The sequence below is a fragment of the Miniopterus natalensis genome, chromosome 9, assembly GCF_054644295.1.
Source record: "Miniopterus natalensis isolate mMinNat1 chromosome 9, mMinNat1.hap1, whole genome shotgun sequence".
In the NCBI taxonomy this organism is placed as follows: domain Eukaryota; kingdom Metazoa; phylum Chordata; class Mammalia; order Chiroptera; family Miniopteridae; genus Miniopterus; species Miniopterus natalensis.
Window position 1 is genome coordinate 48,325,073 of NC_142089.1, and position 17,242 is coordinate 48,342,314.

At 40.8% G+C, this 17,242-nt stretch overlaps 1 protein-coding gene across 1 annotated transcript in view; it reads left to right on the forward strand.

Moving 5' to 3' along the window:
• GIPC2 (GIPC PDZ domain containing family member 2) overlaps window positions 1–15,829 on the forward strand; it is a 57,764-nt gene extending 41,935 nt beyond the window's left edge. Inside the window, exons 4-6 of the mRNA XM_087820011.1 lie at window positions 5,713–5,819; window positions 6,687–6,768; window positions 15,659–15,829. Of these exons, the coding sequence (XP_087676137.1) occupies window positions 5,713–5,819; window positions 6,687–6,768; window positions 15,659–15,804 (335 nt within the window). The 3' untranslated portion in view covers window positions 15,805–15,829. The remainder of the gene's footprint in view (window positions 1–5,712; window positions 5,820–6,686; window positions 6,769–15,658) is intronic.
• The last annotated feature ends 1,413 nt before the right edge of the window (window positions 15,830–17,242 follow it).

Sequence of the window (17,242 nt, forward strand, 5' to 3'; positions counted from 1 at the left end):
GATTTCTGCCTTCAGAGCCTAGAGAAAGTGATAAAAGTGATAACTGGAAATGAGGCAGTGGGGGTGTAGAAATGGTTTGGGGAATGCCTGGGAGAAAAGTTGTTTGAGATGTTTTGCATTTTATCTGACAGTGGCACTCTCATGTATTTTTTGGCAAAGGTTTAAAGTGCTCGCAATGACAAATTTTGGGGGTAGAGCATGCCGCTTAATCTTTTTATGTCATAGAGTTTGTTCTGCCCTTCTTATAGCTAGCTAGCCACGGGTTTGGCATCTACCACAAAGATACTATGGGAAAAGATAAATGAAGAGCCAGGTTCTTTTGTGGGATGCGGCAGATGTGTTAGATGAATACTGAGTGTAACTGATAAATGCGTGTCCAATAGGAAGACCCAGCTGGACTGAGACCCAGGCTAAATATGTGCTCTTTTCTACTCTAGTTCATGTTGACCTGAGAATGCCCAAACTTGTAGAGAGTTTTTATAAAAATTTATTGGAGCCAAAGAGAGGATATGATATGCCTAGAAGCAACATCTCAACAGATTGAGAAAAATGCTCCTCAGGGTGACCATTGCACCTTTGATGCATTTGGGATTAAAGAGGTAACAAAGGAAGATTACATGAAGGTGGGAGAAAGCCAGGTAGGAATTGGATTACAGAATAGTTAACAGGATTATGTGCTCTCTTGAGGGTGGTTTCTCTTCTAAGGGGTCTGATGGAAGGAATTTTATTTTAAAAAATAATATATCTTTATTGATTTCAGAGAGAGAAAGGGAGAGGGAGAGAAATAGAAACATCAATGATGAGAGAGTCACTGATCGGCTGCCTTCTGCACACCCCCTACTGGGGATCGAACCTGTAACCCGGGCATGTGCCCTGACTGGGAATCGAATCTCCTGGATGCTCAACCGCTGAGCCACGCTGGGCAATGGGAGGCATTTTAAAGATGTGTGAACCTAAACTCGAAGAAACAATGGACAAAGCTTGCTTGAGGCAAGATAAACCTTTTACTAAAGAAGTTATATGTCTCGGGTGTGACCTGCCCATTTAGGAATTTATGATCAGATTACTCAGTGAGGTTACTTTCCATACAACCCCTTTTCATCCACATTGTAAACTCCCATTAACACAAAATTTAGTAAGTGCTCACGTTTTTAATCTGAGAAAAGTGCAATCACCATAATTAATAATATTAAAAACTTTGTAATCTGTATGTCCCAAGACACTCACCCTAAATAGTGATTGACTTCTTAGAATGATGTTTAAGGAGCATTTGGAATGAATGTCAATCATGAGTAGAAGGTAGATAACAGCATTCAGCTGTTTTTAAGCTTAACAATTAAAGTAGGAATGTAGGATGAAGGGGTCAGAAATGATGCTGTGAAAGCTGTGATCTGTGCTCCAGGCCACCTCAGGACCAGAACCAGACCTTGTTCTGCGCAGAAGTGGAAGAGTGCCCAGCTTCCCCACTGTGTCAGCCTGGGCCAGTGGGGATCTAAGTCATGTTACATGTGTTCCTCCTGAAAGTAAGGCTTTGGCTCCTGTCCCTCTTCTTTCCCTAGGGTCCCAGGGAGGTCTAAAGACAGGTATCTTTTGCCGTCTCCATTTTCCTGTCTCTCTGATATAGCAGAGACTGGGGGTTGGTCTGTTTATTGAAAATGCCAGTTGAAATGGGGTATTCTAAACAATAATACAAGTGTTTATACACATTCAAAGATATATAAATATACATTCTTTTACCACTCTCATGATATGAAAGGCCCTTTCTTTGAGCAGAGGACACAAATCGGAGCTTTATTACCCTTCTTATGTAATCACAACCTTAATGCATATCTATGGGTTCGGTTGCATTTAAAAAAACACAGATATGTGAAATGATGGATGTTTAAAGGTACTTTTTCTCTAATCTCCTAGCGTCATCTTGCCCACACCTAATTGTTTTTTTGCAACTCACTTTTATGGAGTCTTTCTAAAGCAGCTAACCTAGTTTTCCTAGCAATAATAACTCCTCGTTTCACACCTACCAGCTCTTGTACTTCTAAATTAAATTACATAATTAGAGTAACAGATACAATTGCCATAAAAGGGTCGGGAACATACAGGACTGCTTCTCGGTGACTAGGAGCAGCTGTGAGTGTCCTGTGCCTAAGCGACCCGCAGCAGCAGGTACTGAGTATGCTTCCCAGGGGTGGGGAGCCCTGGGAATCCAGTGCATCCGGCAGGCTGCAGGCTGCTTACTAGTGTCTGCTGTGTGGACCACATCCCTCTCACTGCTCAGCCGCCACAGAGCCCCATGCAGATGTGTTCATGAGAAGTGAGGTGACTGGTTTAGGGCTTGGCCTGGTTGCTTAGACATGCTTGGACAGGCCAGCATCCCCAAAGTAGGCCAGACTGCATAGTCATAATCTTCAAAAAAGTTAAAAAAACACAGAATGCTCCCCCTGCCAGCTCTCCCCCTGCCCCCCCAACCGGTGAACAGAAGCATCCTGCCTGTTTTCATGTATACACTGGTTGACTTATATTCCCTAATCACAAGATCATAGAGAAGATGGCTTCTGTTTCCCTAGCGGTGAAAACGGCCTTCATGAAGGCCTCCAAGCCAGAATTTAAAATTTAACTTCTGCTTTGGTGCCACCAAGTGGTTGATTGTGAGATACTGCTCTCAAAGGGAAGGCCCCATAAACTCAGTGATAACAGGAAATCTGGAACCAACAGGAGAGCACAGAGGATTTTTTAGGGCAGTGAAATTATTTTGCATGACATTACGAAAGTGGATACATGTCATTGCTTATTTGTCCAAACCCACAGAATGGACCACCGAGAGTGAACCTTAAACTAGGTGGTAATGTGTCAGTGCAGGTTATTGATTGTGACAGTGTGCCGCTGTGGTGGGGGATGTTGGTCATGGGGGAGGCGATGTGTATGTGTGGGTAGGGGGTGTATGGGAAACCTCTGTACTTTCTGCTCACTTTTGCTAGGAACCTAAAACTGCTTTAAAAAATAAAGCTTATTGCCCCAGCCAAGTGGCTCAGTTTGTTGGAGTGTCGTCCTATACAACCAATTGATGTTTCTTTCTCACATCGGTATCTCTCCCTCTCTCTCTCTCTCTGCCCCCCATCTTTGTCTCTCTCCCCTCTCCTTCCCTTCCTTCCTCTCTCCCCCCTCCTTCCCTCCCTCCATCATTCTCTCTCAAAATAAAAAAAACATATCCTCAGGTGAGGATTTAAAAAAACCTTATTAATTAAAAAAAATATTTTATTCTACATACATTTTCCCTTCGAGCAACTGGTGTTGCAGGTAAGAGCCAAGTAAGATAGAGACATCCTCGAGGGCAGCTGGCTGACACGGCTGACGACAGGCATGGATGACAGGCATGGATGACAACCCCTTCGTGAAGCTCCCGCATTCCAGAGTCTGGGTCCTTAGCTTTGTAAATCCCAGAAACTCTTTATTTTTTCCAATGTATCCAGAGTTCTTCAGTTTTCCAGGGTTATCTCATGCTCACCAAACTTACAAGAGACCTGTTGCTAAGTTAGAACGCCAGTGTATCTATCACTCTACAACTGGAAATGTATACGTAGCTGTGGACCAAAACACACGCTAGCTGAGCAGCTCATTTCCCACCCGCAGCAAATTTATATGGGCAGACAAAGCATACAGAGCAGGTCACTTGGTTAAATCTCAGTGGTGTGGTGTATGTGCGGTAAAGGAGCATAAGGTTATTTACTAAGTTGGCACCGTCTTGAGCACTGTAGGTGTACATACGGCGCAGCTGAGAGCACTCGCGTTGCTGGGCGGTACAGAATCCTGGATGGTGCAGATGACACACTGACCTTGTCCGTTTCTTTGGGCCCCTTTTTGGAAAATTTATACTGGGCATCTTGCTTCTGTTAATCCATTCTCCTCAAAGGGGACACGGTGCAACTGGTGAGACCAGCGCTGTAGACTTGCTGATGTAGCTCCGGTCTCCTGAGACTCTGGCCACCATGATTAGCATTGGCATCACCAGTCACCATTTATAGGCATTTGCCTTGGGGATCTGCTCTACTTTACCTCATGAACATTTTTAATTCTTTCCTTCTCAGAGGAAAACTTATGTTTTGGTAATTCTGTCCCTGAATGCAGGTCGAAATTAATACGTAAAATCCTTAATCACTTTGGAGTAGATTCTCAATAGCAAAACAGTTCTTGTCGAAGATGGGAATTATTCTAGGTTCTGTCTGAGTCAGTAAGAATGTGTTCGTGCAGTGGGCCTCTCACCTGCTTGTATTTACCGGCCTGTCCTGGGATTCCTCCTTGGGGATCAGTTACCGCCAGCTCTTGGTGCAGCGTCTGCCCCCCACCTCCTGTCCTTGCCCGAAACTGCTGCCACATAGAGGCCTCAGTCAAGGGGACTTGGCGGATATTTGCAGAAGTTATAAACTGGTGGCTTGTGGTTGGAATCTGATCCTCAGGTCTCTCTTATTTTTACCACAGTGTTTTTAAGTTTGACACAGTGGCCAAAACTTAAAAATCAGGAGATTCATAAAAAACTCTGAGTATCCAGTTTCTTTGCAAACGAGTACGCAGGCCTACGTTCCCACAGGGAATAAGGGATTGGCGTGGCCTGGGTAGGGGGTGCCCCTTCCAGTTATCCTCAGTCCCCACCCTGCCCTTTCACTCACTTATGCTACTGCTTAGTATTGGGGGGCAACTCTGTGACCTGGGAAATCAAAACCAAAAATAAAACAGACACAAACGAAGCATAAGGAAAACAGTGGCTTCCCCTGGACTCCTGCTCCCTGTCTCTTGCTTGCCCCCTGAGGGAAGCCTTCCACAGAACCTGTTCCCAGCCTCTTTTTCTTTAGAACCTGCTTCTCTTGTTATGTCACCTCTGAGTTTATCCCCTGTGCTTCTAAGAGGCGAGGTGCTGGAGTGTTGAGGAAAGCGTACAGACTTTGGGATCACAAGACTTGGATTTGAATCCCAGCTCTGTGCCTTAGCGAGTTTAGTTTCCTTTTCTGTAAAACGAGGGCTATACTTTGCCTCACAGATTGGTGGGAATACTAAATGAGATTTTGTGAAAAGGCATCAAACAGAAGGTAGGTACTCAAACAACAGTGTCTCCGTCCCTCTGCTTTCCCGCTGTGTACACCTCTTTACTCTTACAGTAAAGCCAACTAACCCTGGCCGGTTTGGCTCAGTGGTTAAACTATCGGCTGGCAGACTGAGGGTCCTGGGTTCGATTCTGGCCAAAGGCACATACCTCAGTTGCGAGCTTGATCCCTGGCCTTGGCTGGGGTGCATGTGGGAGGCAATCAATCAATGTGTCTCGCTCACATCGATGTTTCTTTCCCTCTCTCCATACCTTCCACTCTCTCTGAAAAGCAATGAAAAAGATATCCTCTGGTGAAGATTAAAGAAATAAAAAATAAAATAAATAAAGCTAATTATTTTATTTTTTATTCCTTATAGCTTCCAGTCTTTCCCATCTGTATATTTCAAATATTTCCCTTTTCTTTTTGTAGCCAGACCTCTCATAGAGACTTCCCTATGAGACTAATGAATGGCAGGTAGATTTGCTTTGGGAAAGCCTATAAGAAGACATAACTTTTATCAAATCTCTACAATAATTGTACATAGTTTTGTGATGGAAATCACATTAGTTTTTCCAGCAGTCTTTTGGAATTCTTTCTGAATATATACACCTTTCCTCAATCTATTTTATCTTTACAGAAATAGAGCCAAGGTCAAAAGCTGGAAATATCTCGACAGGAAAAATTGGTACTGGAAGGGAGACACTTCGCCTGAGATCAAAAGGCCCTGCCACCGTGGAGGAAGTGGTAGGTTATGCTCATTTAGTCACCATTCTGCTTGGACATGCATGGACACTGATGGCTATTAGAGCTGGAAAGAGAGGTAAAACCACGAGGTTAAGTGAGATGCCATACATCCTAATTAAAGCACGAACTTTAATTCATTGCCTACTTAATCGATATGAACATTATTGAAGGATTTAAGGAGGAATATAGAAACTAAGAGCCTGAGAAGAGACTGTGATCTATAGCAATCCTCAGTTTCCTACAGACAACTTTTTCTGGAGTTTATAGACATCTGGACTGGCTCAGAATATTTGAGATTATCAACCAAAGCTCTGAGAGCCAAGAAAAGTTGCAGAGCCACCTGTAGGAGTAAACATACTTAAGATTTTGATAATGAAAGATAATATGCATGAATTCCAGCCTCCTCAGGTGAAACATTTTGTAGTCATCTTTGACTGTTCTCTGTCATGTCCCACATCTCTTCCATCAGCAAATTCTGGTGGATCTACATGCACAACAGGCCAGAATCCAACAACTCACCGCCTCCACTCCCACCACTCTGGCCTAAGGCACCAATGTCTTACTTGAACATAGTCAGTCTTCCTGTGTCCACCCTGCCCCTCTTCCCTCTGTGCTCAGCACAGGAGCCAGAATTATCATTTAAAAACACCAGTGAGGCTATGTTACTTTTCACTGACACTAAAAATAAGTGTTTACTGTATAGATTTGTATTGAGTTGCAGAGCACATTCTAGATATATTTCCACCGAAATTAGCTGAAGTGAACAACCATGAGCTGGTTCCACCTCAGACCTCCCCCTATGTGTACACCTTGACATTCAAGAGAGTTCATATACAAGTATAATATCTTCTCTTTTCTTTGATAAAGCCCTCTGAGACCAAAACCAAGGCAATTGAAAAAGTGGATGATCTTCTTGAATTGTACATGGGAATTCGAGATACTGAGTTAGGTAAGATTATACTATTTTTAAAAGTCTTATATTTTTTAATTTGATGGAACTTAATATTTATGTCTTTCTTGCACTTATAGTCATTGATACTTTTCATGATATAATGTATCTGTATAGTAATGAAAAGCATAATGAAAATAGAGATAATAAAGAATAATGAAAAGAAGACCTGGTCTTTACCACTGACCAGCTGTGAAGCCTTAGAGTTAAGTCAATGTTTCTAAACTTCTGTTTCTCATCTATTAACTATAATAATATTTTCTTCATAGGTTTGTTTTATGGATTTGAAAAATATATATGAAAAGAATTTTGAAAATGATACATGTAAATGGATTATTTGATATATTAGCTGTACATTGATTAAATTGTGTTTATTACATTAAAGTTGTGTACATTTATAAGATTAATGAAACCCTGTGATAAATGAATCAGAAATATGAAGGAAAAGAACACACCTGGTGTATGACTGATAAGGGCAATTGAGCAGTGAATTTCTGTGTATTTCTCATTCACCATTAGGATCTCAGTCTTATTTATCAATTAAGACTCTCTCAGTTATAAATAACAAACAACAAAAACAACAAACTGAACTCCAACTGACTTAAGGAAAAAATAAATCGTGGGTGGAGGGAAATATATTGGGTCTTATAACTGAAAAGTCCAGAGGTAGATCCTGGCTTCAAGAATGACTAGATCTGGAGTTCTCACATTATTATCAGGATGTGACTTCTCTTCTCTCCATTCTGATTTAATTTCACACCCCATGGTATCTCTTGGCAGCTTCAGACCCTCCCTCATGAAGTCAAAATTACTGCCACGGCTCCACCCCTCTGCATCTTGGTGTAAAACGCCATGGGAAAGAGGGAGGGCTTTTGCCAAGTCATTCATTCAAACAAGATGCTCAAGATTGTCTCTGGTTGGTTTGATTGGCTCACTTGAGCCAGTCACTGAGCTTAGGGGGATGGTTAGGTCTGGGCCAAACCTCTGGAGCTGAGAGTAATTTCTGAAACACAAGGGTTGAGACTGTGAAAGCCCTGGTGCCTTCTATGAAGGTAAATATTCCCTTAAGAAGGGGAGGTGGCTGCTGGATGTGCAAAGAGTAAATGTGCACTTAGTGGGGTTTGTGCCTGTATGCATTCTTGTGTGCGCTTGGGTGTGTGTTGTATCAAGTACTTAATAAATTTCTTTTTTTTTTTAATCTTCACCTAAGGATATTTTTCCATTGCTTTTTCAGAGAGAGAAAGAAAGAGGGAGAAACAGCAATGTGAGAGAGACACATCGATTGGTTGTCTCCCGCTTGCGCCCCGACCGGGGCAGAACCTGCAACCGAGGTACCTGCCCTTGGTTGAAATCGAACCTGGGATCCTTCAGCCCGTGCACCGACACTGACTACTGAGCCAAACTGGCTAGGGCTAAATTTCCTTTTTTTATATAAGCACTTTTACAAAATTGATTTTAGGGGGGGGGGGAGAGAAGCATTGATGTGAGAGGGAAACATCCATCCATTGCCTCTTGCATGTGCCCCGACTGGGGATTGAACTCACAACTTGGGTATGTGCCCTGACCAGGAATTGAACCTGCAGCCTGGGTATGTGCCCCAACTGGGAATCAGACCTGCCACGTTTTGGTCTACTGGACGATGCTCTAACTAACCAACCGAGCCACACCAGCCAGGACCAGTACCATGCTGTTCTGATTACTGTGGCCTCATAGTGTACTTTGACATCAAGTAGCATGATTCCTCCAACCTTGGAGAGCCCACTTTTCAAGGTGAAAACTGAGAACAGTTCTCAACTTTAAAACTTAACTTTAGGTATAGGTCTTATAGTTATTTAAGTATAAATTGGGAATAGTTCAGGAAATTAGTTTTAAAATACACAAGTATATAAGGAAGAATGTTGGACAGTGGTACAAGTAATTATAAATGAATTAAGAAACAGTTTTTTTTAAGAGTCAATTTTCTTTCACTCTGACAAATTCAGGGAACTAAACATTCCTTACAAATTTCTTATAAATTAACTAGAAATACCTTTATAATTAATCACCTGTAGCAAATTCCTCCAATGACATGAAAAGTCATTATCATTGTACATGATTAGCCATGTGATCAGTCACCAAGGGAGGTAAAGTTCAAAGAAAGTAATTATTTGAAGGATGCACCCATTGTTAAATTAGGAACCTCTCTCATTCAGATCTGATTGGCATGAAATGTAAATCACAAATGTTACACTGCTTCAACAGATGAATTATTTATTTGTCTGTATTCCCCGTGTTTCTTAGTTTTCAGAAATGTTGTTCTGGAGATGTTAATATAAGTTTAATTTTGTAAATTAAAAATTTACAAAAGTAATATGGCAATAAAATAACGAACCAAAACACTAACCTCAAAACAACAACCCCAAAATGTTGGGATGTAATTACCACTTGAAAATGAAAAAATAATTCAAGTGAGTTTATGGAGCAAGTAACTGAAGATAAAAGTGTTCTGTTTGCTTGTAAAGTTAAGTTGTGAACTAGGACTTTTCAAGCAACGAAGTGCCAAAGGGTTGCCTTGGAATGTTACCCATTGGGGGGAAAAATAGATTCTGGAAGATTTTGAGTTAAGACCTTATATAGGATTGACTTAACTTAATGGAAAATTGTGTGTCATATAAGTTTCTTAATGAATATTAAGACGCAGTGTAAATTGTATATAGAACTATAATATTTTCTATTGATACCAATTTAGGAGTTTGGTGATTATTCTAACAACTTTGGAATTTTTGGATTTCTAATTTATAAAGAGATCCAGAAATGTGTAGTAAGGAAATATGAATGCTAGTTTCTAAGTCACTTTTTCTTATAAAGTCCTTTTTGCTCTTTTAAAAGTATATAATAATGGTATTTTAATAGAGATAATTACATTTCTTCCTAGGATGGTTTCTGTTTTTTCAGTGAATTTAAAACAATAAGCACTATAGAAAGTTATCCTTCTCAGATAAAGCCAATGAAGTTTTGGAAACAAATTTCATTAAAAAAAAAAAAAAGGTTTTAAATTGATTTCAGAGAGAGAAAGGGATAGGGAGAGAGAGACAGAAACATCAATGATGAGAGAGAGTCATTGATGGGCTGCCTCCTGCAGGCCCCCTACCAGGGATCAAGCCCGAAACCCAGGCATGTATGTCCCCTGACTGGGAATCGAACTGTGACCTGCTGGTTCATAGGTTGACACTCAACCACTGATCCATGCTGGCCAGGTGGAAATAGATTTCATTTAGAAAAATCTACATTGGATGTATTTTGATGTTTGACTCATGACTTGTTTGAAATGAGTTGACATTTATGAAAAGCATTAGGGAAAGTAAGTGCTGAAGACCTTTCATAGAAAGAGATACAGTTATAGATTTAAAGGTTAAATTAACGATGGTGATGGTTAATTATCTAAATTCTGCTATATGCCATTTTATTAAAATAGATTCAACGAAGTTTGCTAACTTACTCAAGTCAGCTAACAAGTTAAGAGCTGAGATTCAATTCTGGCATTTTGATACCAAGACTTTCCTTTGCAGTAATATTGTATGTCTAAAGTTCTATTTAAGTATTTAAGAACTTTGTGGAAAATATAGATTGATCAATATCACCAAAATAAATTATTGTAAAAGTTGTTCAGTAGTGGTAATGATATAAAGATATTCTTGAAATAGCCACAAGAGGTCAGCAGTTAGCTGTTATATGTGGTATAACAATACAGTTAGTGGTGTATTTATTTCCAGATTGTATTCAGATGTTAAATATTATTGCAGTATATTGCAGATCTATTATAGTTAACAGATGAGAATCATTTTAGTAGCTGTTGTTATGTTAATGTGATACATTTTCCTAGTTCTTTTGCTTTTCTCTTAAATAGAGATACAGTCTTTTATGAAAAAGCATACAGTCATACCAGTTTATTTCTTCTGTAAGGATGTTTCAAATCTATGTTTATACCTTACGTATTAGCAAAAATTCGTAACATGTTTAGTGCATACTGCATTTGCAATTTCTGTTAAAATTTTTGTAGCAAATTCCTGGTTTTTAAAAGATTTATGGAGCTTTGTATTACACACAATATTTCCAACACAATTATGAAGCTACCTAATTGGTATTTTTGTTGCTTCTGTAAGACCAGGAGTTTCTTTTTAAAATATGTCTTTATTGATTTCAGAGAGAGGAAGGGAGAGGGAGAGAGAAACATCAATGATGAGAGAGTCATTGATCGGCTGCCTCCTGCAGGCCCCTGACTGGGGATGGAGCCCGCAACCCGGGCCTGTGCCCTGACCAGGAATCGAACCCCGATCGCCTGGATCCTAGGTCGATGCTCAGCTGCTGAGCCACGCCCAGCCAGGAGACCAGGAGTTTCTTGAAGGAAGATACCATATCTTCCTCAGTTTTTGATCTCAGCTACTACCATAGTACTTCTTCCATAGTAAATACTTGCTGAATATTTGTTGACCAAATATCTGATGAGAGGCACAAAAATGATGGGTTCCCAGGGAGTCTGAGTCCTAATTTCATTAGTTTGAAGCTATGGCCTTTGAGCACATTATTAAACTCTGAATCTTAATTTTGACGTCTGTAAAAGGGGTACAGTAAAAACCTCACAAGAGTGCCAAAGCATTCAATTAAATAATATGTATAAAGTTCCTCTCACATCATAATTAACAGGCATAGCGATTATCATTTGTACCAATGATCATTACTAGTTATTACTAGTAATAATGGTAGTGGAGTTAGAACATGTAGGGCTGTATAACTGGAGGTTGGGCCAACTCTGGGACTATATTGTGTGGAGGAGTTTTTCTTCACTTTTCTGCTGTGTGTGCCATCATGAGTGTATGAGTGAGACTCTACAGCTTGGACTGTGAGGTTATAGTATGGGGATCTTAATCCATCGTTTTTCTTATTTTGTGACTAAGGAACTCAAACCAGAGTTGCAGATGAGAACAGGCCAGGTCTGAATAGGTCTGGGCTCGGTACACCAGACAGTGCTGCTGAGCTTCCTGAGGTACTAGAAAACCATGTACCAAGTTTTTGTCTTATAGCTCTGTGTGTGTGTGTGTGTGTGTGTGTGTGAGAGAGAGAGAGAGAGAGGAGAGAGGGAGAGAGGGAAAGAGGGAGAGAGGGAGAGAAATAGAGAGAGAGAAATTGGCTGATCCAGTGTCCATCTGTGAATGTCTGATCCCTGTCATTGTTTCCCTCACTATTCAAGAGCACCAGTCATCTGCACTGCCAGCCCTGGCTGGGTAGCTCAGTTGGTTAGAGCATCATTCCTGTACGCCAAGGTTTCGGGTTCATCCCTGGTCAGGCCACATACAAGGAGCAACCAATGAATGCATAAATAATTGGAACGACAAATGGATGTTTCTCTCTCCCCCAAGTCAATAAATAAAAAAATTAAAAACAAAATCATCCACACTGTTAATTTCTGCTTCTGAATGGTCTGTGGATTTTCTTGTGTCTTTTATCTGTGTGCATCTTGTTTCTCCCTCAACTAGATTGTATGTCATCCCTCTATCAGTATACTCTTTAGGTAACTGTCTCAGTAAATGCTATCAGTAGGGCCTATAAGAAATACTTAAAATGGTTGACTAAGTAAAATTCTGAACTTGAGTCCTACTTTTGCAATATTTATCTTTAAGTTTTGAGTACTTGTTTGCACATCCTGGCTATGGGACCAGAGTTCTGGGCTTCACTTTCCCCAATACATGCTAACTATGCCAGTCCAAAAATTATTATAGTCTAATGGCAAGGCCTCCTCCCGTGCCTACCCTTCTACCAGCATTTACTATGCATAAAAGACTGAGCCAGCTATTCAAGATCTGATGATAATTTATTTTCTAATGGGACAGAAAATATGTAGGTGGAAATAATGGCAACACAGATAATACAGAGCAAAGTTAAATATGTCCTGTAAAACTTTATTACTCAAACTGTGAGCCAGGGACTGGCAGTACCTGGGAGTTGTTGAAAATGCAGAATCCCAGGCTTCACTGCAGAGCTTCGGACCAGAACCTGCATTTTGCCAACATCCCAGGCAATTTGTTTGCACACTCAAGTGTGAAGAGTGCTGGCAGAAGGCTTAGAGGATGGAGATATCACTACCAGTTGTGGACACAGAGTTTCTTGCGGGAAGGAGCCTTGAAGGAGAGAAAAGATGTTGCTGGTGCAGCTAGCGATTAGGAGGAGGTTGTCCTGAGCAAAGGCAGGAAGGAAGCAGGATGGCATTCTGGGCGGTCAGCTTTATGAGGGCGTAGCGTTAGTGCAGAGGAGTCCAGCCATTTGGAGCCCGGGTGCTTTGGGTCAGAATGCCAGACTAGGGTTTAGAGTTGCTGAAAGAAGCATTGGCAACCCAAGGAATATTTTTCTATATGGGAATGACAGACCATCTCAGAGGGACAGGAGCTCCCTGGTCCTTTTGTCTCGTTACCTAATAGGGTCGGAGGCGAGCTATAGGAAGAGAAATCTAATGCGCCGATGGGGGCAATTTGCTGAATAGGCTTGGCCTTGAAGGAAACAGCATGGAGGTGGTGGATCACTTTTTTAAGGTATATAAATGCTGACTCATTATGTCGTACATCTGAAACGAAATACTATTGTGTGTCAACCATAATTAAAAGTAAATTTAACAATAATTAAAAAACAAGTTATTCTCTTACCTAACCACAATATAACCTTTCATATTATCATGAAATTAACATTGATGCATTACTACCATCTAATATTCATATCCTACTTATGTTTCACCAAATGTCTTAATGTCCATTACAGCAAAAGAGCATGTTCAAAACCATGTTACTTTGATTTGCAACTGTTTCCTGCTCTTGATTTTCGTGGCTTTTGGAGCGTCCAAGCAAGTCATTTGACAGAATGTTCCTCAGTTTTGGTTTGCCTGTTTTCCTCCACAATTCATTCAGGTTACCCCTGTGGCAGAAATATCACAAGTGGGATGCATATTCTTTCTCTCACATGTTACCAGGAGGCATGGGGTTTGGATTTGTTCTACCATTGACATTGTTCATATTGATGGCTTGTGTAAGGTGGTGTTTGCTAAGCTCTACTGTAAAGTTATTTTCTTTGTAATTAATACATATTTGGTGGAGATATTTTGAAACTATGTAAATATCCTGTTCCTCATGACTCAGCCTCCTTCCTTGCTTCCAGCTGCCTGTCAGTCAGTCAATTAATTAATCATTTCATTTTGGATTCGTGGTTTCCTGTTTTGTTCAATGGGATTATAATCTATTACCATATGATTTATTTTAATGCCCAGATTGTCCCTGAATTGGTCATTGGGAGCTCTGTGCCTTTTTCACATGTTCTAACAATTTTTGACACTTTCTTACTTCCCGGCAGAAGGTGTTCTTGGTTCATATTGTACTTTGCCTGCTCCAGCCTTGGAGTCAGCCATTGCTCCGAGGAGCTCAGTCTCTTAGTCGAGAGTGATTTGTAAGAACCAAGATCTGGGTGCTTTGTGTGTTCACTGCTTCTGGGTCTCACTGCTCCCAGGTGGATTGAGGAATGTGTGTGCATGTATTTACCTTTATATTTTTAATCTCTCTATTGAAATATATACCTGTGTATATATATATCTCCACTGATCTCTATAATTCCAATTCCATTCTAGTTTTCCCCCTTTCCCTATTTATGTTTCTTTGACAGTGACAAACTTGGTTCCTATTATTCTACGTGTGTGTGTGTTTATGGGATCAGTCCCCGTGTATGCAACCGATCTCTCATTAGCACGGCTGCTGCCCTCCCCCAGTCCCACGCTGTTCTGTAACGCCTGGACCCTCAACCTCACACCGGGCACCCAGCTCTGTGGAAGTCTGCCTCATCTTACTAGGGCTTCGACCTCTGCAGCAGGTCACCCCATCCACATCCCACTTCTGCTCTGATTGTGGTGCCTTTCTTTGAAATCCCCCCCTTCCCCATAGCTGTGTGTGTTAGTCCTGAGCTGTTTGAGGTGAGGAACAGTCATAAATGCTCTTCAGAGCCCTATTGGGTTTAAACTGAAGGACCTGACCTCTTGGCTCATTCAGAGCAATCATGCAACCTTCTGTTTCGTTCAGCCTTACCTGGGAGGAAAGGAGAGGCTAGGGTTTGGTGTTTCCCTTTTACCTGGAGGTACTTCACCCAAGTCCCAAATCACATCCGCACGATCTCTCTTCTAGTTGCCAGTGCTTTTAGGGAGCTGAGAAAGACACCGGCTGAGCCTCCTGGGCTCCCAGGCGGCGAGGCAGTTCCCATGGGAAGGCGTACTCCTGGAGGTGGGGTTCCCCAGGCAACTTACTAGAAAAGCAGAGCAAGGGTACCATCTTCATCTTCTGTCCCAAACTTGTAAGGGGCTCAGAAAAACGTTGCCTTGATTCCATGAGTAGAAAGATATATTCCTACCTTTCTCCCTGGCTTGGCTGACTCATTGCAGCTGTTACCCTTTGCCTTTCTCCTTTGGGGAAGGAGCACTAGGTGCCATCAGAGGCAAGCGTGGGGCTGGTAGAGGAGGCTGAGAGAGCTAGTGACAGTGGGGAGGTGGAGGAAGGGATAGACCCTGTTTCCTGGCCGGTTAGCCGCAGGGTTTTCTCTCTAGAGTCCTTGCTCTGCCCCTAGGAATGCCGGAGCTTCCCACAGAAGGGACTCCCCGGTGGAGGAGAGGGCAGGGGTGGCAGCTGCAAACCTGGGTGTGGTGGACAGATTGTTTAAAAATATCTTTGTTACCTGGGTATGTGATGGGAGTATCATTGTTTTAATTTGTACTAGAAATATGCGATATCTATGCATGTTCCTTTTAGAAAGTAATTTTTCTGGTGCTATTTTTCTCAGTCCTCTGAAGCTGTCACATGTATCAATAATTTTTAAAATTTATTTTTGATAGCAACCACAATATTTGAAGCTGGAAAAGACAAAGGTAATCCAGATGAATTCGCTGTGGCACTTGACAAAACTCTTGGAGACTTTGCGTTCCCAGATGAATTTGTCTTTGATGTTTGGGGAGCCATCGGCGATGCCAAGAGAGGGTGATTTGATGTGGATGATCCATCACTGGAGAATTAATCATTGTTCCTTTTTTTTAAAAAAATAAACAAAATAAACCTGTAAGATCTGCTTTTAGACACTGTTATGGACTCTGGTTTGGTTTTTGGTTTTATTTGTGTGTGGAATACATTCTTTTTTTTTTTAAATATAATTTTGATTTCTAGGTACTTTTTTAAAATGCAGTTGAATATATAGTATGCTTAAGGTAAATCACCTAAAATTTGATCAACTTTAATATTCATTCTAAAGGTATTCTTAAAGTAAGTTTTAGGGAGTATTTCTAGATAGATGATTTTGCTTCCCATCAATACCATTGTTTTGTTTTCCACATGTAAGTAGTTGATTGCAATAACTTTGTAGTTCTTTTGCAAAAATCTTAATGCAGTGAAAATTAGGATTGGAGTATAATTTGTTTCATAGCCTCTTCATTGTGTTATACTAGCTTGAACAGGAAGTGTTCAGGAAATGAAATGTGAAGTATACCTACTATAGGTCTGGAAGCACTGCTTTAATTTTTAGTCCACCGAGTAAGGGGAGGAAGATTCCTATAGCTTGTTGAAGTCTATGGTCTACTTTCTCTGTTTGTAAAACAGTGATTGATTGACTTATATTTTGCTTCTTTGTAAATTGCTGCTTTGCTTCTTAAGGCCTGTTGTTGAAATCTATTTTGCTGTGTGTGTTTGCACGTGTGGAAGAAGGGTGAAAAAAGCTGATAGGGTACAAATCACTTATACTTGATTTTTATAAAACAGCTCTTAAAACATTATTTCTTCTTCCACTCATACCTACTTTTTATGTTACCCTTTATAAGCACTTCAGGGAAAGTTTTTATAGTCTTTGTATAACTTCTCTTTTGAAAGAGATTTACTCAGAAAATAACTATGTTTGAGAACATTTTTTAGGTGAAAGAGAAACACTTTTAAGCCCCCTAAACTTTAGAGGAGATACTGTCAGAAATAGATTTCCCCCCAGTGAAAATAAAGGAGGAAGGGAGTATTGAGAAAATATATGGGACTATTATTTTAGAGTTCTAAGAGACTCTCTCTAAAACCTTACATTATTGAGAAAATTGAGGGTACATGATTGTCTTATCACTTCTTTCTGACATTTTACAGAAGTAAAAGAAGTGGAAATGAATGGTTTCAACATAGATCATGTAATAAGGCAGAGCCTGGTGTGACCAAGCGTTCTTCTAAAGGGTTAGATGGAAAATGCTGTGTGCTGCCACGGTAATCAGAAACCGTAACTCGTGAGGGCCGCATTCTAGGAAACCAGAAGTAGTTCCCTTTTCAAGCTGGGTTAATGCTTAGATAATTCTTGTTTTCTGGTGCAACTTCACCTTTGCTGCCTTCCACTCCCGTTTCACGTAAGTATAATGCTATGTCGCTGCTACTCTGTCTCGTTCGAGCTGCACAGAAGCGGT